Raw genomic sequence first — 24,517 nt, 5'->3', positions numbered from 1 at the left:
TCCTCATCATCATCCCCCTCCTCATCATCATCCCCCTCCTCATCATCATCCCCCTCCTCATCATCATCCCCCTCCTCATCCTCATCAACCTCATCATCATCATCCCCCTCCTCATCATCCCCCTCCTCATCATCATCCCCCTCCTCATCATCCCCCTCCTCATCATCATCCCCCTCCTCATCATCATCCTCATCATTCTCCTCATCATCCTCATCATCATCATTCTGATCATCCTCCTCATCATCCTCCTCATCCTCATCATCCTCCTCCTCATCCTCATCATCCTCCTCCTCCTCATCATCCTCCTCCTCCTCATCCCCCTCCTCCTCATCATCCTCCTCCTCCTCATCATCCTCCTCCTCCTCATCCTCCTCCTCCTCCTCATCCCCCTCCTCCTCATCATCCTCATCCCCCTCCTCATCATCCTCATCATCCTCCCCCTCATCATCCTCCTCCTCATCATCCTCATCCCCCTCCTCATCATCATCCTCATCCCCCTCCTCATCATCATCCTCATCCCCCTCCTCATCATCATCCTCATCCCCCTCCTCATCATCATCCTCATCCCCCTCCTCATCATCATCCCCCTCCTCATCATCCCCCTCCTCATCATCATCCCCCTCCTCATCATCATCCTCATCAACCTCATCATCATCATCCCCCTCCTCATCATCATCCCCCTCCTCATCATCATCCCCCTCCTCATCATCATCCCCCTCCTCATCATCATCCTCATCATTCTCCTCATCATCCTCATCATCATCATTCTGATCATCCTCCTCATCATCCTCCTCATCCTCATCATCCTCCTCCTCATCCTCATCATCCTCCTCCTCCTCATCATCCTCCTCCTCCTCATCCCCCTCCTCCTCATCATCCTCCTCCTCCTCATCATCCTCCTCCTCCTCATCCTCCTCCTCCTCCTCATCCCCCTCCTCCTCATCATCCTCATCCCCCTCCTCATCATCCTCATCATCCTCCCCCTCATCATCCTCCTCCTCATCATCCTCATCCCCCTCCTCATCATCATCCTCATCCCCCTCCTCATCATCATCCTCATCCCCCTCCTCATCATCATCCTCATCCCCCTCCTCATCATCATCCTCATCCCCCTCCTCATCATCCTCATCATCATCATCATCATCCTCCTCATCATCATCATCATCATCATCCTCATCCTTTTTTGTAAATAAAATTTGTTGAGCATGAGTAAGCTCCAATCAAAATAAAATCATAAATAAATGGACGGTAAACACCCACACCTCATGCCATTCATTTTTTTAAAATCATTTGAATCATTATTTTATCTTTGAGTATTTATTTGTGTCCTTTATTTATTTATTATTTTTTTACATTCCTTTCATTTACATTTGTTTCCATTATAAATGACGTCCTTTTCCCTGTTTCACTTCTCTGTTATTCTTAACCGTAAACTCCTCTGGCCCCAAAATCTCAGAAAACTTTTTTTAACAAATTAATTAATTAAATAAAAAAGTTACAGCTTTACAGCTCTGAGCGTTAAAGCCGCGGCGGAACTGGAGACTCCTTCCGTAAAACGCTGAATAAACATCTCCGGAACAGGAAACTTCACATCAAACATCAACCAGCTGTTGCTACAGCAACGATACCGTATTAGAAAGAGCACTTTGATATAATTAAAAGGAAGCTGGAACTACGGTCAGGGCTGCTCAGAGAGAGAGACACAGAGAGAGACACAGAGAGAGAGATGCAGAGAGAACGACGCAGAGAGAGAGAGACGCAGAGAGAGAAAGACAGACAGAGAGACACGGAGAGAGAGAGACAGAGCGAAACAGAGACACGGAGAGAAAGAGACACAGAGACACACACACACACAGAGACAGCGACACAGAGAGAGAGACAGAGAAAGAAACACAGATACACACAGATAGAGACAGACACAGAGAGAGACACAGAGAGAGCCACACAGAGAGAAACAGAGACACAGAGAGAGACAGAGACAGAGACGCAGAGAGAGAGAGATAGAGACAGAGACACAGAGAGACACACAGAGACACACAGAGAGAAACAGAGACACAGAGAGAGACAGACACAGAGAGAGAGAGACAGAGACACAGAGAGAGACAGAGACACAGAGAGAGAAAGAGACACAGAGAGAGAGACAGAGACTCAGAGACAGAGACACAGAGAGAGAGAGAGACAGAGACCCACAGAGAGAGAGATAGAGACACAGAGAGACCGAGAGAGACACAGAGAGAGAGAGAGACAGAGACACGGAGAGAGACACAGAGAGAGAGAGACACAGAGAGACACACAGTGAGAGAGACAGAGACACAGAGAGAGATAGAGACAGAGAGAAAGAGACACAGAGAGAGACAGAGACACAGAGAGAGAAAGAGACACAGAGAGAGAGACAGAGACACAGAGAGAGAGAGAGACACAGAGAGAGAGACACACAGAGAGACACACAGTGAGAGAGACAGAGACACAGAGAGAGATAGAGAGACAGAGAGAAAGAGACACAGAGAGAGACAGAGACACAGAGAGAGAAAGAGACACAGAGAGAGAGACAGAGACACAGAGAGAGAGAGAGACAGAGAGAGAGACACAGAGAGACACACAGTGAGAGAGACAGAGACACAGAGAGAGATAGAGAGACAGAGAGAAAGAGACACAGAGAGAGACAGAGACACAGAGAGAGAGACACAGAGAGAGAGAGACACACAGAGAGAGAGAGACACAGAGAGACACACAGTGAGAGAGACAGAGACACAGAGAGAGATAGACACAGAGAGAGACAGAGACACAGAGAGAGAGACAGAGACACAGAGAGAGAGACAGAGACACAGAGAGAGAGAGAGAGACAGAGAGACACAGAGAGAGAGAGACACAGAGCGAGACAGAGACACAGAGAGAGACAGAGACACAGAGAGAGAGAGAGAGACACAGAGAGACACACAGTGAGAGAGACAGAGACACAGAGAGAGATAGAGAGACACAGAGAGAGAGACCCAGAGACACAGAGACAGAGAGAGAGACCCAGAGACACAGAGAGAGACAGAGACACAGAGAGAGACAGAGACACAGAGAGAGAGAGAGACAAAGGGACAGAGAGAGAGACACAGAGAGAGAGAGAACTAATGGACTTGGCAAATGAACGCTGACACATGGATTAACTCCATTAGGCGATTTGTCACGAGGTAAACGGTGAAGCTCGATGGAAGTGGACGTCTATCGGATGGACGTTTGGTAGACGCTCGTCTACATCGATAGCCGATAACTAACACGCACACGGGGCTGTTTATAAGTGCTGTTCATTAAACTACGTTCTCGCGTCAGTGCGCGGTCTCACCTGGATACCGCGGATTTGTAATCTAGTCGTCTGCAAACTTGTGTGAATCGAAAGCTACGTCCACTAGGGGGCAGCGTAGGGACTATCCGCCCTCTTCCGCATACACGAGCTCACGGAAGCCTAATTCTATTTATTTCTTTCTTTCTTTCAAATGGGATTTTTCTCCTTTTTCTACGTAGCTTCTCCAAGATTAGCACAGAACCGTATTAAACCTTCAGATACACGAGGTGTGCATTATTTCGATTCATGTATATATACTGAGAATAAAGTAACGTTTTGAGAACAGTGTCATAATAATCCGAGTGATATTACAGGAAATGAAGTCGCAGCATTTCCAGAGCAATGCTGTGATATTTCAGAAAGAAAAAAAAAAAAAGTTAACGTTACGAGACAAATGAGCTCTCTAGTAATGTGATATTACCGGGGGAAAAAAAAATCATTACGTGAAGAGTCACAGTGTTGAGAGAATAAAGTAACGTCTCAACAACAACGTCGTGATAATTATGATAAAGATTTTTTGCAATATTTCGGGGGGAAAAAGTCGCGAAATTGCGAGAGTAACGTAGTATTTCGAGGAAGGAAAAAGTCATACGATATAACGAGAAAAAAAAAAAAACCCAATATTTTAAGAATAAACATTATACGACGTAAATATAATAAATATTTCAGGATATTATGAGAAACAGAAAGTTGCTCATTTTGGGAAAAATCTAAATAAATAAACGTTCTAACATTCGTGTACTACTACTACTACTAATAATAATGTTCTGACGCGTCAGCACCATGACATGAAACGTCACTGTTTTATCGCCATGACGCCGTCGTAGGATTTCCGTCGCCCCATTTCCTCGACGTCCGGTTAAACGCGCTCGTTCCCCTGAGGAACGTCGCTGGTGTTCGACCACGAACGATCGATCGATCTCCTCGGATAGAAATCGAACGTACGTGTTAAATTTCATTTCCTGTCCTGTTCCACTAAAGAACCACTGGAGGCACTAGACTTCCTGTTTTTAAACAGCTCGTGAAGAAGCGGTGTTTATTTCGGTTCTTTCCCAGTCTATATATAAACAGGGTGCGCTAGGGGAACCTGCATATTTTCATATCTGCGTGTACATGGGTGTGTGTGTGTGTGTGTGTGAGAGATAGTAGGGCTCGGTTGGGTTGGTAGATTAAAGGCTACAGGAGGAAATTACAGTGGATAGACAGAACGGTGGGTGGTCTGGAGCGCTGCATAAACACAGCGCATACTTCTGGCTCAGGAACACCTTTTACACATTAATCACCGAAACCCGGATCGCGGACGCGGGGACACGAGTTAGAGCTCCGACGTTAGGCAGGGTCACGCCCCGGCCGAACTCTCGATTCTGATTGGCCAGAAGGTGTGGCTTTATTTTTTTCTGCTAAAGTAGCTACAAAGTCACTATTTTTAATCTGACGTTTCGTTCCGGTATCGCGTTGAGACGGTGAAGTCTTCTGAAACGAGGCGTTTACGGAAGGAGTCTCCAGTGTCAGACCCCGGAACAGACGCAGTTTACGCTTTGTTGTTGCTCGGTAATGTGACGAGCGGCGTTTGTCGTTTGCGCCGTTATTAACTTCCGAGAGCGAGGAAACGGAGTGTACAAACTGTAGTGCTATTTGTTAATAATAATAATAAGAAGAAGAAGAAGAAGAAGAAGAAGATGATGAACGTCGTGCCACATCGTGTCCTGTTCCTTACTCAAGAGCTCATATGTTAAAGGAACATTGTTAGAAATGGTTTTACTATGCGTCATGATTCCTGAAATAAGGGTCAAGTAAAGCTAGCTCTCTTTCTCTCTCTCTCTCTCTCTCTCTCTCTGTGTGTGTGTGTGTGTGTGTGTGTGTTTCAGAGCATGAAGCATGGTGTCTAAAGTTATCTCTAACAAAACAGGACCACCTTGGCAGCTTTAAAAGGCGAAGCGAGTGAACTCTCCTGAAAAAGTTAGCACACCCCTAATCCCTACAGCAGACGTTTTTACGACGGGAGCGAAATGAAAGACGGCGCCGTGGTTGATGTCCGTGTTTCATCTGCATGCGTAAACGTGAGCGCTTTAAAAGCTCCACCCACTTCAACGCACCAAAAAAAAAAAAAAAAAAAAACAGGGACTCCACTAAAAGTTTTCTAAAAAAAAAATTTCCGCTCGCATTCTTTTCCAGATTCTGTACAAAACTGTGACATCGATGAAAATCGACTTCCGAGCAAAGTATATAATAAACGATTAGAATAAACCGGTGGGTAAATATTTATTTACGGGAATTTGCCCACGACTGCGATTGTCCGTTGATTAAACGCCGCCGCGTCGCACGTTACCTCTTTATAGTCGCGTTTAAACGTCGCCAGAGATTTTACAACCAACCTCCAAATCGCGTGTCTCGGAATGTTTATTTAGCGCGTTCTAAAATTCCTTGCGTCCCCCGAGCAGTCAAAAAAAAAACCCCCCCAACTATTTTAAACATTCAGCCGAAGAAGATTCTTAGGAATATGACTGACTTGCATCTAGAAACTGCTTTTAACTTTGTTTTTGTTTTTTTTTGTTGTTTTTTTTTAAAGTGTCCGTCCTTGAAACTGGGCAAGGAGCTTCGGAGATATTTCCTAATGGATACGTTCTAAACGAGCCGAATGTAAATCTAGTTAAGACACATTTCCCGGGATTATTTCGAGTCGGTAATAAAGATGTTGAACCGCTCGGCGCAACTGGTGCTTCCAAAGTCATGTGGAAGGTGTAATTATCCGTACGCTAGAACGAGTGTTATTCATGGCGCGTTTGCGGGCGTTTCCGTCGGTGTCCGCTTTGCGTTCAGTAGGTTGCTGATGAATCAGACAGTGCGTACGGAGGAGATAAACTCTACCAAAACGACCATGTTAATGTCACGTGTAACGCTGTGGATTGTCTGAAAAACAAGCTAGTTCCTGTACGAGCCCCCCCCTTTTTTTTTCCCCCCTCTTTCTAAAATTTCGTAAGCAAATAAATAAATAAATAAACAAAGAAACGCAGCTTGCTATGTTACCTGTTCCAAAGTGCTGACACTGGAGACTCCTTCCAAAACCGTTAAATAAACTTCTTGCGCGGAAAAGTTAGCAACACGGTCATTACACGATGACGCATTGACGCCAGACAGAATCGAGAACGGTGTCGAAACGATGATGAGATGCGTATCGTGATACGGAACAACTCGTTTGTTGCTATGCTGATAAATGTTTGGATGGAACCAGGAAGTGACCTCGGGGTAATTAATGACGGGGTTAAGACGCAGGAACGACCACAAATGCAAGCCTCAGGGCAGGATGGGGAAGTCTCTCGACCAATCAGACGTCCCCGTTATATATAGATAGATATAAACTTTCATTTGTTAAAGAACGACATCATACGTTTTATCCTGTTTCAGTTATAGTACCAGCCTCTCTCTCTCTCTCTCTCTCTCTCTCTCTCTGGGGAATCTTGGCTGGACCTTGACGTGTATGTTTCATTGTTAGCCACGTGAATAAACTCAGGAATGGAGTAAAAATGTTAAAAAGATGTGTCCATGTTCCCGTGTGTGTTCGGTTAAAATCCCGCCTACCGTAATCGACAGACTCGCCCTGAAAGCGCTACCCGGCGAGGTATTTTCGGCGCCCCGCGGCCACCACCGTGTTATTAAAAAAGCCTCCGTTCCTGTGTTTAGCGCTGCGTGTTGGAGAGCAGAGTCTCCAGGCCAGGCCTGTCCCCATTTCAGGGTTTGGGTTGGGTGTTTTTTCCCTTTTCTTTCCATGTGGTCACTCTGAGAGATCCACCTCCAACTACGGGTGGGACGACACACCGGTACGCCGGGGCACCATGATAAGAACATCTGAAATACGTTATACAGCTAACCTTACGTCGTTCTGGTACAGAGGAAACGGTTATTTTTAACAGGTGTGGCACATTTGACATTTTTTTCTTTTTCAAATGTACTGTTGGGCCCAAACACCAATGTTGCAAATGGCTCTATTGTACCAATTATTATTATTATTATTATTATTATTATTATTATTATTATTATTATTACCCCCCCCCCTTTTTTTTTTTTTTGCATTTTAAAGGTACTGTGAATCAGAGGTTGTTCAGTTTCAGTACAGATGTTCAGGACATTCAGTTGCACCAATTTTGCGAGGCATATGAATCTTCTTACCACAAACCAATTCCGCTGCTTTTCGGCAGGTACGTTTAAAATCGTCCTCCTACGGCGTTCTTCAAATTCCACCCAAATTTGGTCAGCATCATGTGACGATGTCTGAGATGGTAAATTATGAAGGAATATTTGATATCTTGATCGCTTTACTGTTGGTGCTTGGGCCCACCAATCGCTCCTTGCAGCTGTTATATATCTATATATATATATATATATATATATACGGAACATGCACATCTTGATATTCTGCAAGTCCTGTTTATTATTTAAAAAAATGCCCATGTATGGTTACTGTTACTGAAAGAAATGGAAAACGTTGCTTCAATTTTACTTCCTACCTGCAGTTTCCCGTTTGATGCAGAAATATGGAAGAAAAACATCACGCCATGGTTTCATCTTATCCTCCTGTTGAACGTGAAAAGAAAATTAAATAGAATATGCCTAGTACTGGAAGTAAAAAAATTTAAATGCTGGACAGGCCACACCCACAAGAAACAAACAAAACAACAAAAAACAGCATCACATCCAATCCACGACTCCGACTAACAGTAAGTGTGAGGAAAGTCATGAATCAACAGATGTGGTGAGAATTAAAGAGGTTAGTGATGTATAAATAACGCCGTGACTCTTCAGCACAGGCTCTCAGCCCCGAGGGTGGAACCATTACTCAGTTTCACATCAGATACCTGGGACCACACACACACACACACGTGGAACAGGGACCATCTGATACCTGACACAGCAAAATCAATCAACCTGCGGACAGCTGATCAGATCAGGATGACGTCAAGCCTGAGGTCCAGCTGTGCACAACATCTGCTCGGTCATGTACAGTAGCGGCTCAAAACAACCTGGGAATTCGAATAAAAGAATCTAGAATCTAGATGTACAAGCGTGATGGGTAAATAACGAGGAGCGCTCCGAGTGCAGGATTAAGGTTAGGGTTAGGTTTATATCTTAACAACCCTACCCAGGAATCCGTGTTAATTATCCTACACGTTTCTGTGAGTAATCTCGTTAAAGAGCTCGTACAGCGGCTATAATGGTTTTTTCTTAAAATCCTGCCTCCAACGTTCTTTCCTGTCGTCCTCAGTCATGTGTGTGAAATGTGCTAACTAACTGAACTGAAGCAAGAACACACACACACACACACACAAACACACACGGGTGGCTCTGCAAGTCTGCACATCTTCAGAGCGGTGTGAGCTCAGATTAGTGAGCTGGCGCTCGGTTCAGAACTCAATGCCAACGCTGAGGCTCTAGTGATCGTTGTTGTAGTAGTATTATGTGTGTGCGCGCTTGTGTATGTGTGTGTGTGTGTGTGTGTGTGTGTGTGTGCGCGCTTGTGTATATATGTGTGTGTGTGTGTGTGTGTGTGTGTGTGCGCGCTTGTGTATATATGTGTGTGTGTGTGTGTGTGTGTGTGCGCGCTTGTGTATATATGTGTGTGTGTGTGTGTGTGCGCGCTTGTGTATATATGTGTGTGTGTGTGTGTGTGCGCGCTTGTGTATGTGTGTGTGTGCGCTTGTGTATATATGTGTGTGTGTGTGTGTGCGTGTGTGTGCGCTTGTGTATATATGTGTGTGTGTGCGTGTGTGCGCTTGTGTATATATGTGTGTGTGTGTGTGTGCTTGTGTGTGCATGTGCGTGCTTGTGTATATATATGTGTGTGTGTGTATCTATGCATGAGTGTGTGTGTGTGTGTATCTATGCTTGTGTGTATCTATGCATGTGTGTGTGTGTGTGTGTGTATCTATGCTTGTGTGTATCTATGCGTGTGTGTGTGTGTATCTATGCATGAGTGCGTGTGTGTGTGTGTGTGTGTATCTATGCATGTGTGTTTGTGTGTATCTATGCATGAGTGTGTGTGTGTGTGTCTGTGTGTGTGTGTATCTATGCATGTGTGTTTGTGTGTATCTATGCATGAGTGCGTGTGTGTGTGTGTGTGTGTGTTTGTGTGTATGTATCTATGCATGTGTGTTTGTGTGTATCTATGCATGAGTGCGTGTGTGTGTGTATCTATGCTTGTGTGTATCTATGCATGTGTGTGTGTGTGTGTGTGTATCTATGCATGAGTGTGTGTGTGTGTCTGTGTGTGTGTGTATCTATGCATGAGTGTGTGTGTGTGTGTCTGTGTGTGTGTATCTATGCATGTGTGTTTGTGTGTATCTATGCATGAGTGCGTGTGTGTGTGTGTGTGTGTATCTATGCATGTGTGTTTGTGTGTATCTATGCATGAGTGCGTGTGTGTGTGTATCTATGCTTGTGTGTATCTATGCATGTGTGTGTGTGTGTGTGTGTATCTATGTATGAGTGTGTGTGTGTGTGTGTATCTATGCATGTGTGTGTGTGTGTGTGTATCTATGTATGAGTGTGTGTGTGTGTGTGTATCTATGCATGTGTGTGTGTGTGTGTATCTATGTATGAGTGTGTGTGTGTGTCTGTGTGTGTATGTATCTATGCATGTGTGTTTGTGTGTATCTATGCATGAGTGCGTGTGTGTGTGTATCTATGCTTGTGTGTATCTATGCATGTGTGTGTGTGTGTGTGTGTATCTATGTATGAGTGTGTGTGTGTGTGTGTATCTATGCATGTGTGTGTGTGTGTGTATCTATGTATGAGTGTGTGTGTGTGTGTGTATCTATGCATGTGTGTGTGTGTGTGTATCTATGTATGAGTGTGTGTGTGTGTCTGTGTGTGTATGTATCTATGCATGTGTGTTTGTGTGTATCTATGCATGAGTGCGTGTGTGTGTGTGTGTGTGTGTTTGTGTGTGTGTATCTATGCATGTGTGTTTGTGTGTATCTATGCATGAGTGTGTGTGTGTGTGTGTGTGTGTGTATCTATGCATGTGTGTTTGTGTGTATCTATGCATGAGTGCGTGTGCACGTGCTTGTGTATATATATGTACAACCCCAATTCCAAAAAAGTTGGGACAGTTTGGAAAATTCAGTTCAGCCTGTACATTATTTTTACAATAAACATTTCAAAAGTGATTTCAAATCTGATTCAAATCTGATGACTGCAAGACACCTCAAAAGTCTGGACAGTCAACTGTTTATGGCTGTGTAACATCAGCTTTTCTTTTAATAACACTTATTAAGCGTTTGGACGCTGAGTGAAGACTCCAGATGGTTAAGTTTAGTGAGAGAAATATTCCCCCGTTCATCCGTTATGCATTTCTTCAGCTGCGCGACTGTACGTGCCTTCATCGCCTTATTTTTCGCTTCATAATGCGCCACATGTTCTCAATCAGAGACGGGTCAGGACTGCAGCAGGCCATGCTCGCACACGCACGCTCTGCTTACGCAACCATGCGCTTGTAATCCGGGTAGAATGTGGTTTGGCGTCGTCCTGCTCTGGATGGCAGCGTATGTTGCTCCAAAATGTTTACATATCTTTCTGCATTAATGATGCCCTCACAGATGTGTGAGTTACCCATGCCATGGGCACTGACACGCCCCCATACCGTGGGCACTGACACGCCCCCATACCGTGGACACTGACACGCCCTCATACCGTGGACACTGACACACCCCCATACCATGGACACTGACACGCCCCCATACCATGGACACTGACACGCCCCCATACCATGGACACTGACACGCCCCCATACCATGGACACTGACACGCCCCCATACCATGGACACTGACACGCCCCCATACCATGGACACTGACACGCCCCCATACCATGGGCACTGACACACCCCCATACCATGGGCACTGACACACCCCCATACCATGGACACTGACACACCCCCATACCATGGGCACTGACACACCCCCATACCATGGGCACTGACACTTCGATTCGTTGGAACAAAAAACACGATTCCACTGTGCTACTGTCCATCTCAGATGAGACCGAGCCCAGAGAAGTAGGTGAAGCTTCTGGACAGTGTTGATTTGTAGCTTCTGCTTTGCATAGTAAAGCCTTAACCTGCATCTGTGGATGCAGCGGCGAATGGTGTCGAGTGACAAAGGTTTACCAAAGTATTCCCGAGCCTATGTCAAGATCTCCATTACAGACTCATGACGGTTTTTAAGACAGTGACGTCTGAGGGATCGGAGATCACACACATTCAGAAGTGGTTTTCGGCCTCGCCCTTTACGCACCGAGATCTGACCGGATTCCTTGAATCTTTTAATTATATTGTGCGCTGTAGAAGGTGAAATGCCCAAAATCCTACCGATTTATCTTTGGGGAACGTTCTACTCAAAGTGTTGGATTATTCTTTGACGCATCTGTTGGCAGATCTGCGAGTCTCGACCCGTCCTCGCTCTTGAACGTCTAGGCCTTTTTTGGAGGCTCCTTATATACTATGATTAGACGATCGCCTCGCCTGTTTCACATCACCTTCTTATTTCAACTTCTCACATCGATATTAGTCCTAAACTGCCCCGTCCCAATTTTTCTGGAATGTTCAGAAAAAAACTACGCAGTTGATTAGATAAAACATCAAATACCTTGTCTTTATACGCTTTTCTTTACATACAAGTCAAAGTACATTTACACATCACTCCTCATTGTTTTGAGTAGCATTTTCCATACTGTCCCAACTTTTTTGGAATTGGGGTTGTATGAATGTGTGTGTCAGCGTGTGTGTGTGTGTATCTATATGTATCTGAATGTGTATATGTATCTATGTGTGTGTGTGTGTGTGTGGTTTTTCTAGCCCCATAATGGAGCAGTGTTCGTGCTCGTGCTCTGGCCCCCTGCAGTCAGAATGGCGCAACAACAGTTTACATTAATGGTTTATATTATATATCTATATATATTTGTATGAATCAGAAATAACACAAAACCGATTCAAATATTTACTTTTTACAGATTTACAACTTATAATGACTTCATATGCTTCCAATAAATTATGATGACGTTTTGAGCTGTGTACAGGACTGTTGTAGGCTTTTGTTGATTTGTTATTGCATTCTCGTTTATTTTTTATTCCATAACTGTAAAAGAGAGGAAATGGTGACGTAATGTTAACTGAATTAAGTGCGTGTGTGTGTGTGTGTGTGTGTGTGTGTGAGAGAGAGAGTGTGTGCGTGTGAGTGAGTGTGTGTGTGTGTGTGCGTGCGCTTTGCCACATACAAGTAACATACGCTGTATGCGTGTGCGCGCGCTGGTGAACAATCTGGTGTGTGTGTTTATTGTTTGGCTGCTGTGAGCGTGTCTCAACTCTGTGTGTGCATGTGTGTGTGTGTGCGCGCGAGTGTGCGCGCTCCTGTCTAATCAGTATGTGAGGAGGGGAGGCGGGCCAAGAAGGACTTACTGTAACGCGATCGGCGCACGAACTCACTCCCTGCCTCACAGAGAGAGAGAGAGAGAGAGAGAGAGAGAGAGAGAGAGAGAGAGCTGGGTTTGAAGACGGAGCGCACGCGGGGTTTGTGCTCAGAGCAGCGGCGGCGGCGGTGTTGTTGCTGTTGCGCGCGCGGACTCGGTGGAAGTGGAGGACCAGCTCGTGCGCTTTAACACTCTACACTACTGGAGTTTTTTTATCCGTTTTGGGTTTTTTTTTTTTGCTCTTCTGGGGGACCATAAAACGGAGACAGCGCGCGCGAGAAACCAACAGGAACTTTAAAAATCATCCTTTAGAAATAATAATAATAATAATAATAATAATAATAATATCGAAAGACTTTTTTTTTTTTTCAGCTGAACTTTTTTCCCCTTTGATGTGAACACACGTATTGTTTCACGGAGGATCACGAGGTGTTTTTTTGTGTGTGTGTGTGTGTTCTTTTTATTTTATTATTATTTTTTTTTTTATAAATCATCAAGATCTCTTCAGATCTCGGGACCGAAGCGCGTTTGGCACGATGGATATGACACACACTCTCACACACACACTCCTGCTGCTCGCGTGCTGCTGCTGCGGCTCCACAGCGCGAGCAGAGGCAGAAGGTGAGTCTCACTTCAGCTCCACTTCATCATCCGCGCGCGCACACATTCATACCACAGAGTGCAATACACAAACGTTCTAACACGCGGCGCGCGCGACGCTGAGCTTCATCCTGCAAGCCTGAGCATCTTCACCGGCCTTAAACCCATCATCTACTGAGGCACGCGATCAGATTATTACAGATTATTACTTATTATAACCCCCAATCCAAGTGAAGATAAGAACTACTTGCGGTTCCCTTTTTATTTATTTATTTATTTATTTATACAAACACATTCTTCTGCAAAATGTTAAAAACGCGTCATTTCTCGGCGCAAAAGGACCTTCCAGGTCACCCAGCAATTCTGCAGAACCTCCGAGGAGCTCTCAGGAGACTTCAGTGGTGCTCCTCATGGTCACTTTTATTCATTTGTCCTTAAAAAACCCCCAAAAAACCCTTCGTGAACCTTTTTCAACATGCTGCGTTCAATAAATAGAGCTTTTTTTTTTAAATTTATTATTATTTTAAATAATCGTGTTTATATTGATGTGAAAAGTTCTTTAAATGAAGCAGAGGACCTTCGGTGACGTCACACTAAAGAAACCTTTCTGACTTTGGAGGTTATTTCCCCCTGAAAATCTCTCGCAAACCTTTTCACACAGGGTGCGTTCAACGGCCAAGTCGTTTCACTGTGATAATCATTTTAAAATGTTCACACTCATGTCAGAGTTCTGGCAGGAAGCAAAGAACCTTTAGTGGTGTAGTTATGAAGAAACCTTTATTATTAAGAATGAATACTGTTCAACAAGTATTAAATCTTAGTGTACAGTAGTCTACTATATTAAACGTAATAAATTATATAAACTCTTCGCATCGTCGGCTTGCTACATAAATAAATATTTTTAAAAATCCATAAAAACCATGAACCATCAGAGATTCTTACTTCAGTGTTACAGACGTGTGAACATTTATATTTAAAAGAGAAAATATTTGGATGCTCTTTTTACTTTTTTTTTTTTTTTACTTAAACAGAATTGTAAACACTTTTTCCAACAGGATGCGTTCAACGACACTGATAATACTGTTTGTATTCATGTAAAAAGTTCTATAAGAGGAACCTAAAACCCTCCATACGTACGATCCAGTAAACATTAGTCTGCTTTCCATCTTATAAGCGTAAATAAAATTCCCACTTTCCATGCGTTCTTACAATAAACGTCTTTCTACGTTCAACACCGACACAAATTCATTTCGTCCACTTGTTTATTTCTAGACTGAACCATCGGAGAGTTCGACATCTCTTCTGCCTCGTTTATGATTTAAAAACAAGTAGCGTTTAAATGAATTCCATCTTTCCATCTACAAAACTAAACATTGTTTAAAAAAAAAAAAAAGTATTTTTTATAGTAGCTACAAAAACAATCAACTTTTTACTTATATAAGAATAAATAAGTCTCAGGTTTATTCAAATGAATGTCTTCTTTCTTTGGGGTGTTTTTTAAAATTTTTTCTCTTCATTAAAAAAAAAAATATCAGAGATTCGTCTTAGTTACAGATTTGAGATTGGCATTTTTCTATTGGATTATTTTATGAATAGAAAGAGAACATATTTGGACGTTAAAACCCCTCAAAGCTTTTCCCTTTTCCCAAACAGGGTGCGTTCAACAACAGAATAAATAAATAAGTAAGTCGCTGTAGGATGAGAGGAGGTTGTATACTGTTAGTGAAATAAATTGCAGGAAAACGCTTCTATTTTTCACTGAAATCATCGTAGAGGAGGATTAGACTTGCTTGTTAAACAATCCTCGTGTTCTTGTGTCAGTTTTAACGGTGAAAAAGTAAGCAGGCCGACTTCGGGGATCCCTTTCGTGCTACACCGGTTGATAGAAAAGCTGAAAAAGCTCTTCATTTTGATTCCCGTGTTAGACCGCGGGAGCTAACGGAAGCTAAGTCCGTCACCGTCGCTCGGATTTACGGTGACGAGGGTGAAGTTTCGTCATCACGATGGGCTGAAAAATGTGTTAAGATCTAAAAAAGAGAGCGGACAGAAAGAGGGTTCACTTTATTCCAGACCAAATCAGAGGAGTCGGAAAGGTATACGGCGGCGTCTCGGGATAGGAAAATATAGCGTACTGTGTGGATTTACTACTGAAGCGACCCGGTCAGCGTGGAATGCGCACCCGCGGTGTAGTACTAACTCTAACGGTGTTGAAGGTCAATCTGATGCAGGATCAAATCCATGCGTGAAGTGAGGAATAACAGAAAAATAATTTATAGAAAATTTAAAAAAAATCAATCAACCACAGGTGTCATGTGATGTGATGTGATACCAACACGTCCGCATTCCTCTTAACCCGCAACATCTTCCGAATGATTTTTTCCCCCGTCGATTAAAGAAACGGCACGTATTTTTTATCTGTTTATAGTTACAATTTACGTTGTGGAACGTCCCTGAAAAACAGGTTTGAGCCAGAAACGGTCGTTCCGACACAAGTGTCTAGCGCTTCAAAACAAAAAAGTTTGGACAAACCTTCCATAAGTATGTTATATATAAATACATGTCGTTACTATGGAAACGATAATGTATTCGAATGAGGTGGAAGGAATATGGAAAGGTGTGCGGGTTACGAGGCCGAGGAACACGAGTCTGGCTCCGCCCACTGCTCCTGATCGTTTAAGGCCGTAGTCAGCAACCCTCTTCCTTGAGATCTACCTTCAAGCCGGTTTCATCTCCAACAAAAATCTAACACACGTGTTTTAGATGATCGAGGACTTCTTCAGGCAAGGATTAGAGGGTCAGGTGGACACCATTAGGGTTGGAGAGGAACAGGGTTGAATCGAGCGGAATCCCGAATGGCTCCCTTTTGGACCTGCTGGGATTCCCACCGGATTAAACCGAACGCTAGATAGATGACAGAGGCTGACGGTAACTCGAATAACCACTCTTTACAACCGCGGTGAGCAGAAAAGCATCTCAGACTGCACAGTGTCGAGATTGGCGTACGGTAAATCAGACAGCAAGTCTTTATACCCGTGGGCGTGTATCGTCAGTTATCAGGCTAGCGAACATTTGAGGGATTAACAATAATTATTGTTATTAACAATAAAGCTGTTGATTGTTAGCCTGAGCTAACGTTTTCCACCGTTCCCTGCTGCCTCCCAAACCCCTCCCCCACCCCCCACACTGCTAGCCTTTCTTCTACGTCTACGTTTAATTATATATTTATTTATACATATGTTAGAGTTTACACTTCTCTACTTTAACCTGAATAACTAAACGCTTTAGTTCAAGTCTTTGTTCCAGAGAGTCGTCACGCTCTGACGTCGAGTAAAGGATTTGGTGACAACAACTAATAAGAAAACGACGACGACGACGACAAACACCGTAAAAATGTTAACGTCACAGTTCCACCTCTGACTGAATGACGTGTCCGTTAAAGGCGCTGTCAGTTTTGCTCGCGACTGAAGTGACGACGTGAACCAAATGCTGTGGTTCGAGTTTTCCTTCTTTTTTTTTTTTTTTTTCCAGCACCAGACGGAGCGTCTGGAGTCCTCGCTAATTTAGTCTTCTAGTCCACCTGTGTCTTCCCGTACCATCGACGGCTTCAGCCGTAACCCACGAGTGCTCCTTTACCACAAACACGCACGTGCCTTCGTTGTTTACTGTGGTTCGGACTGATGCCAGACGAAATACGCTCTCCTGAACAGACACCACTCTAAGAGTGTTGTGAAAACAAACTGGGGGTCATGTTTGAGGTGGCGCATGCACATGGGACGTAGCCTCGTAAATAATAATAATAATGCAGGCGTCCTTGTTGAGGTTTCTGGAGGAAGTGATGTCAGTTAGAGATATGTGATGCATCTGTTTGAAGGGGACAGGGTGGAAACGGGCCGGAGGAGAGGAGGATGATGTGGAGCGAAAGAAAAGAGGGACGAAGAAGCGTACAAAAAACAAAACAAAACAACAACTAGGCAATGAACCACAGGCGAGGGGAAATCATATTCCGACCGCTCACACTCCGAGTGCTGGAGATGCCTAGTCTTGAATTGCAATGAAGACAGAGAGAAAGAGAGAGAGAAAGCGAGAGAGAGAGAGAGAGAGAGTGAGAGTGAGACAGGTTCATCTGCAACTCGGTAAAGGATGAATGCATCCGCCCCGATTTCCTCACCGCGGGTGATAGCACTTTTTAATTAAGGTGCGAATGAGGCACGGATGGAGAGAAAAGACGGCGAATGATGGAGATTTATCATCGCCTCTCCACAGGCTTGCAACTTATCACTACTGCGACGCCTCGGCAGCGATAATTCTGTTAATAGAAATGAACAGACACACACAAACACACACACACACACACAAACATACACACTTACCACAATTCACTCTTAATGCCTACACACATGCCTAGCTGTCGAAATACTATTCAGGTTCTTAATGAACCGCCTAAAAGCATGTTTAATGAATCACCGAGATTATTAAACACACACACACACACACACACACACACACACACACACAACATTAATTCCATTCTGATGCCATTTGGGAGCTCAAAAGTCTCAAAGGCTGAATGGAAAGATGGAGGAAGCGATACGTTTATCCCATTATAGAAGCTAAAACGCTATTGAGGAAGCGCCGATAAGGAGACGGAGACATTTTTACACAATTAATAATGTAAAAATGTCCGTAGGTAGAAGTGTGTTAACCTGTAATCGTGTGTGTGTGTGTGTGTGTGTGTGTGTTACAAGCCTGCTTTCACCATCCTACAATTCCATTAAGTGTGCCTTTCCAAAACAAGACATAATCGTCATGGAAATGTCACCTCAGATGGCTTCCCCCACCCCCATCCCCCCCCCCACCCACACTCGGTTTGCCAGGTCTCAGAAATGGAGATCTTCTGAGAACTCGAGAACCCATGTGCTTGTTTGAGGCTCCAGACATCAGTCCGTCTTGTTTCTACTCGAAGGGCTACAACCGGGGATTGATTTTTTTCACGTTGATTATGTTCCTATAACAGCATGTCATCAAGTGTTTTATTTATAGTACACACAGCTGACTATTCTTTTTTATTTACGAATGAAACATCGTGGTTTAAAAAAAATATATGTACAAATCGGCGTATAGTTACGTCTCAAGTTGTGGAACTAGGGCGCGATATCGATATCGGGATCATATTTCGTTAGTTTTTCCCCCCAAGATGTTGAGCGATATTGCAGCGGCTTTTTGTTCATCTCGTTTGAAACGATTACAAACCGACCGGAAGAGACGAGTCGGTGTTAAAATCGGAACGTCCGCTTCCCATAACTTCACAAAGCCGTGGAACGCTGTGTAACGTGGCGAGAGCGGGTGTGGACCACGCTACGGTTCGACAGTTCGGCTGAAGAGAATCCAAGGCCGGCGTTTTTAACGTGGAACGCTCTCGGGCTCAAAAACAGATTTCACGCTTCACAAAACGTACCAAAGTCTCGAGGCAAACGGGGGCCGGGGGGGGAGGGGGGTCTGGGTCGAGCGAAACCTCAACAGACACACCTTAATTTTTGATCAAACTCCGCAAGGAAAGGGTTAATAAAAATAAAAATACAATACAAACCAAAGAAAAGGGGGTGCGTGGTTGCCATGGCGACATGTCTTTCTGAAGTTGTATGTTGCCTAATCTGAATTTAGACGACTAATCTCCAGAACGATACCCACGCTCCACCGTCGGGGTCGTCACTCAGCCTGTTATATTTATCATACACCTTTATGTACTCGTGTAGGTCTTGGCAACGTGCTACGCATTTCCTCTCTCGCCTCCTCTTGCTCTGTTCCTGACACTAGAGCGTATTTTCTCGCACCTACAAGTCCAGGATATTTGTGCTAGCGCGAGATAACGAGCAGACGCGGGGAAGAAATTGCTCGCGTCTGTTCGGGCTGGAAAAGAGGCTTCGTTACGCCGGATCATATTACAGCTTTTAGGTTGACTTTTGAATCCACGGACAGCGAGTCTGCTCGTCACTTCCTGTCTTAACTTCATAGGCGTGCTACTGGCGTCCTGTTGTCCGTGGAGCGGGAGGGATGGAGGTACGACTGGAGAAACTTGAACTGTTTGCAGGCTTGGAGGATCACCCTGGAGCGAAGGGATAGAATAATATTGGTACAGGCTTGGGGTTTGTTTTTAGAGTAAACGGTGGAGTTGTGTTAACGGTTTCAATTATCAGCGTACAGTCGTATCGTCTTTGCTTAATGCCTTCCATAAGACTGTTCCAACCTCCTTCCACCACAGCGCTGTCGAATTCTCGATTCTGATTGGTCAGAAGGTCTGACGGTAGTTCTGGCTTGTTGTAATTGTAAGCAAAGTGCTGTGACATCAGAGGAATAAAAAACGCTTTCCGACTTGCTAGATTACATGTTAAGAATGTACTTGTTTGTACTTTTATAAACGCAACTATCAATGGAGAAACATTACAACAAATTGTAATCGTTGGAAAGTCGTGGTGCTGTAGTAGGAACGAGGAAACCTCAGAAGAAAATAATCAACGGCGGTAACGGCGGTAACGGCGGTAACAGTAACGCCATTTTGCCTCGTTAATAATTTTCCCATAACAGCACATCCCTAGGTGTTTTGTTCCCTACTTAGCCGTTTTCTATGGCAAGCACATAATGCGATAAACATATCCATTCTGCATTCAGCGCTTTCCCACAGGTACTGTAGAGGCAGTGATTTATGCTCCTCATTTGTTCCGAGTACACAGTGGTTACTTGGGTCCAAAGAGGTAAACAAAAACTCTTCTCTTTTTTTTTTTCCCTCTATTTCCTCCTCGTAGGTGAGAAGTGTGGAGGACAAGTTGATGCCACCGATGCGGGTTACATCACTTCGCCCGGTTACCCTTTGGAGTACCCGCCGCACCAGAACTGCGAGTGGGTGATCACAGCCCCGGAACCCACCCAGCGCATCGTGCTGAACTTCAACCCCCATTTTGAGCTGGAGAGGCTCGACTGCAGGTACGCGACCACCGGTTGAGAACGATTGCGGCGCAACAGAGACGGTTGGGAGTCAAGGGAGCGACATTGGTGTACTCTTTGAACGGAAGTTGAAGGACGCGGGTGTTTAAGCCTTCACCCCTTACCGGTTGGTCGTATGATAGGGGCTGGGAATTGGCACGTGACCAAATTATGGAGAAAAATGAGACAAGAACCGCTTCAGATTCAATATCTGAAGATACCACTGTGAATCCGTTACGATAGAATTCATTTAAGTGGCGTCCGATAGATGTGTGACCGACCTTGTTCAGAATCCGGGTTAGACCCTACACATTAATTCAAACGATGACGACGTAAGTAAAGGACTATTTCAAAAATGTTAGCCTTTGGAATAATTTGCGCATCTGTCGTTTGTCCTAATACGTCAAATAAAATCTCAGTCGGTTTGTCTTGCAAACCAGATATCTCACACCCTTAGCGCAGAAAGCGTCAAGTGGCCCCACTTTTAGCAAAAAATGGCTCATCGAGCGTTCTCTAGATGGGTTACCGTTGTGGAACCTGACAGAATGGACGTACCCCCGATGTATCCCTGAACACTAGCTGGAAGTATATCAAGACAAAACACCGCACTAGATCCATAAAATCTAATTCCGAGCATGCGATTTTAAAAGAATGACAAAAGCTTAAAGTGGAACGCTGAAGGATGATATATATATATATATATATATATATATATATATATATATATATATATATATATATAGGAGCATCTACATACAGAAAAGGAGAGCAATGTGGAAGATGAGCAAGGGGGTGGGGGGAAGCAGGAGACGAGGACAAGGCGACAATAAACTTCGAGAAGAAAGGGGGAAGGAGGAAGCGAGAGTTATGAGACACATAATAGGGTTTGGAGCAGAGCTAAAAGGCTTACGGAGCGATGCGGTGCAGCTGTCGGTAGGAAGGACGGTTTTCTAGCCTTCGCTTTCAAACAGCGGTACAACATTAAAATGAGATTCTTGTCTTCGCGTGAGATGAAGCTGGTGACTAATGCTTCGGAGGCAATACTGTTTAGGTTATTTAAGGTCGGGTTTATTCTGGACTACAGGGTTGGTAAAGGTTCTCTGTAGGGTTTGAATGGTTCAAAAGGTTCCACATAAAAGCGATGAACATACGAGAATTTGTAAGCAAATATTCTTCCCAGGTCCTCGGATTTGTCCGAGGTCATAGATTGACAGACCTGAACGTGCAGGGTGAAAATGGTAATACATCTGAGATCAGAAAATCACCTATATAAGGTTTCTGGTGTGTTTATTTGGAGGGACTGGGGGGGGGGGGGCTCTTTTGGTGTATTTTTAAGTGATAATCAAACCACAGGGTTTGGAAGCCTCTCAATGCCATCCAGAATCTGAGGTTTCAGATGCGTCCTTTGTTTGAGCGCAGCGCCACACCAAACCAACCGCATTTATTTATTTATAAGATGGAACAAATGGGGCTTTGGATGCATTAATGCTTTCAGGCTGTGGGTTTCCGGTGGAGATTTATCATCTCCAGGTCCAAAACAGATTGAAGGAAAGGCAACAAAAACCATGACCAAAAAAAAAAACGAAGGCCAGCCTTTCATCTGTCCGACGTAGTTTGTGCATTATCCACTTGGACAGGCTCCATGTGGGCGCTTGTTTGTTGTGAAGATTTTGAGTCGTTTGAAGTTTGGAGGGGAAAAAAAAATATAATAAAAATGGTGCCGTAAAAGGAAGGTCCCAACCAGAGCTAGGAAACCAGCCTGTGGTGTGTGTTAACCAAAGTTTCATGCTCTCGGATTGGTCAGATAGAGCAGTTTCTGAGGTCTTGTGGTAAAAGATGTGCTGGAGATCGATACGTTTTCTGCACACGGTAAACATTTAACACACAAAAGGCATTAGGATCAATTATACCGCAGTGCTCATGAATTCTGGATTCTGATTGGTCAGAACGTTCTCCGGGAGTAATGCGGATACAAAAAAAGTCGCAGGTTTATACGGATACCCTTTCGTTTTCTTGCACAGGGGACTGTATGCTCGGCGCTCAACGTAAACAAATAGACGTTTATTTAACGTCCATGGAAGGAGTCTCCAGTTTCAGGGCTTTGTGACGGGTACGTTTTCCACCGATGGAAAAACGTACACAAAAGGTCTTCTCAGTATATGCTAATAATCGTTGGTAGATTGATGGGGTTTGAAATGGGAACCGAAAAAGGGGTTGTCCGGTAGAGGTGGTCTAAAGGGTAAGGCTCAAAAGTAACCCGTTCTTAATTAGCCGATATCGCTAACACTTTCCAGACCGACTGACACCGAATTTACTTCACCACTTGCGCACATGACCCTCGAGTTACTCTAATATCCATTCGCGCATACACTGTACAGACATCCAGTGCTCGTGGGGTAAACTCTATCTGAAATTCGATATAAAATCGGACTTTATAGGTTTGTAATGAATTATAAATGAACCTCGGAGGCACTGAGGGTTGGACACGATTGTGACTTGTGATCGATTTATTAGTGTGTGAAATGAAGCCGTTTGGAAAGATTGCCGTGGAGGAAAAGTTCAGTAGGCTGAGCGGACCACACGCACCACATGTAAGCCAATACCGAGAGTCATTTGAACTTTCGTCACTTTCGCGTCTCTCTCTCTCTCTCTCTCTCTCTCACACACACACACAAATACACAAGCATGAACCCTGATGCACCCTGTAACTACATGGCGTTCCAAGATCATGATTAAAACTCGGAATATTAAAAGCTGTGCGGTTTTAAACGGCTTGTTGGCAGCGCCAATCGCCAAAAACTCAGCTAGAGTGTGAATTTTTACCAAATCGTTAACAAAAAATAATACTTTGATGTCACACGAGTGCAGTCGAGAACGTGTGAGGTCGAGGAAAGGGGGTGGGGCTAATAGCAGAGAATTCGAAACACCTAGGTAGATTGAAACGTGTCCGTCGGCTCGTATTCCGTGTATTGCGAAGACCGCTCTTTTGTCGGATTTTCCGAGCGATCGGACATTCCGACGTTCAGTCTGCGGCGGGAACATGATAATCGGCGTGAACGTCGCAGGACATCGTGGAAATCGTAAGAGAGGATTAAAAATCAATCGGTCGTTACGTCGTACAGCTCTTCGGCTTATATGTTTCATTATAAATGACGGTCTCGGCTTCCGAGTTCCGTTTGCGAGAAGACGCAAAAGGGAAAGAAAACCCCGAACGCAAACAAGTGATCGAAAGAAAGTCTCGGGTTGGGTTTTTTTTTTTCCCCCCTCCCTCAACTTGCTGCATGTCTACTTCCTAAACGCGCTGCGCAATGAGTCATCGTCAGCACTTTGTAACGCCGCATGATTGATAGATCTGCCTTGCCATTTCAAGGAACACACACACACACACACACATACGCTCGATCATTTGCATTCACTATACGCACCAACACTCAAGTTTTCCCTCCGCTCTAAAGAGCAGGCTCGCTACTCGAGGCCCCTTAATCCAAGGTCGCATCAAGATCAAGCTGACTCGATTTCTCAAGCGCTATAACCTAATTTATACTCATCCATCCAGGAGAACCTTTATTATTATTATTATTCTTTTTTTTTTTAGCTAAGGTGCATAAGCCCGTCAGTGTCCGTGAGGCCACTGCAATTGTGGATCCGGTCCCAGAAGGTTTGGGCCGCCCGCCAAATGGCTTTCACCTCGAGGGGACTGTAAGCAGATTGATGCGGAATAGATGCAATAAAAACGCTAGATGAAATATTAGGCTATATCTTTAATGCGATCTCCTGCAGTCTTCGCCGCCGCAGGGAAGGAGGAGGAGGAGGAGGACGTCAAGATTTCTACCGGTTATCTTTGCGACGACGCTTCAGTCGTCTTTCCCGTATTAACCGTCTCTTCAGCCTGCACGCTTCTTTTCCTCATCCTTCCACCGCGAATCCTCGTCATCAATCACTCTCCTCCTCGCTGACGGCCGGGTTTGAGGTATTTATTCCTCCCAGCAGGGGAGTAAAGTCGAGCAGGTGGATTCTCTTCTCACCCCCCTGCTGATGTACATGAAACGATGCCTCCACCGGAACCTCGCTCTACCCCGCGTGCTGTTTTATTCCTATTGTTCTTGCACGTGCGTCACTTTTCGATGAAACGTAGGGCAGTCGTAACGGC

General features: G+C 44.4%; 1 protein-coding gene across 2 annotated transcripts in view; it reads left to right on the top strand.

Moving 5' to 3' along the window:
* Positions 1–12,064: 12,064 nt before the first annotated feature.
* The window catches only part of nrp2a (neuropilin 2a), a 54,595-nt gene continuing 42,142 nt past the window's right edge, over positions 12,065–24,517 (top strand). For both annotated transcript variants that reach the window (XM_053615536.1, XM_053615537.1), the window contains exons 1-2: positions 12,065–13,410; positions 20,190–20,367. In XM_053615536.1, the coding sequence (XP_053471511.1) occupies positions 13,326–13,410; positions 20,190–20,367 (263 nt within the window). In that variant the 5' untranslated portion in view covers positions 12,065–13,325. The remainder of the gene's footprint in view (positions 13,411–20,189; positions 20,368–24,517) is intronic.

The sequence above is a fragment of the Ictalurus furcatus genome, chromosome 26 (genome assembly GCF_023375685.1).
Source record: "Ictalurus furcatus strain D&B chromosome 26, Billie_1.0, whole genome shotgun sequence".
Taxonomy (NCBI): Eukaryota; Metazoa; Chordata; class Actinopteri; order Siluriformes; family Ictaluridae; genus Ictalurus; species Ictalurus furcatus.
The sequence above is the reverse complement of the archived record's forward strand: the minus strand, read 5'-3'. Positions and strand labels throughout refer to the sequence as shown.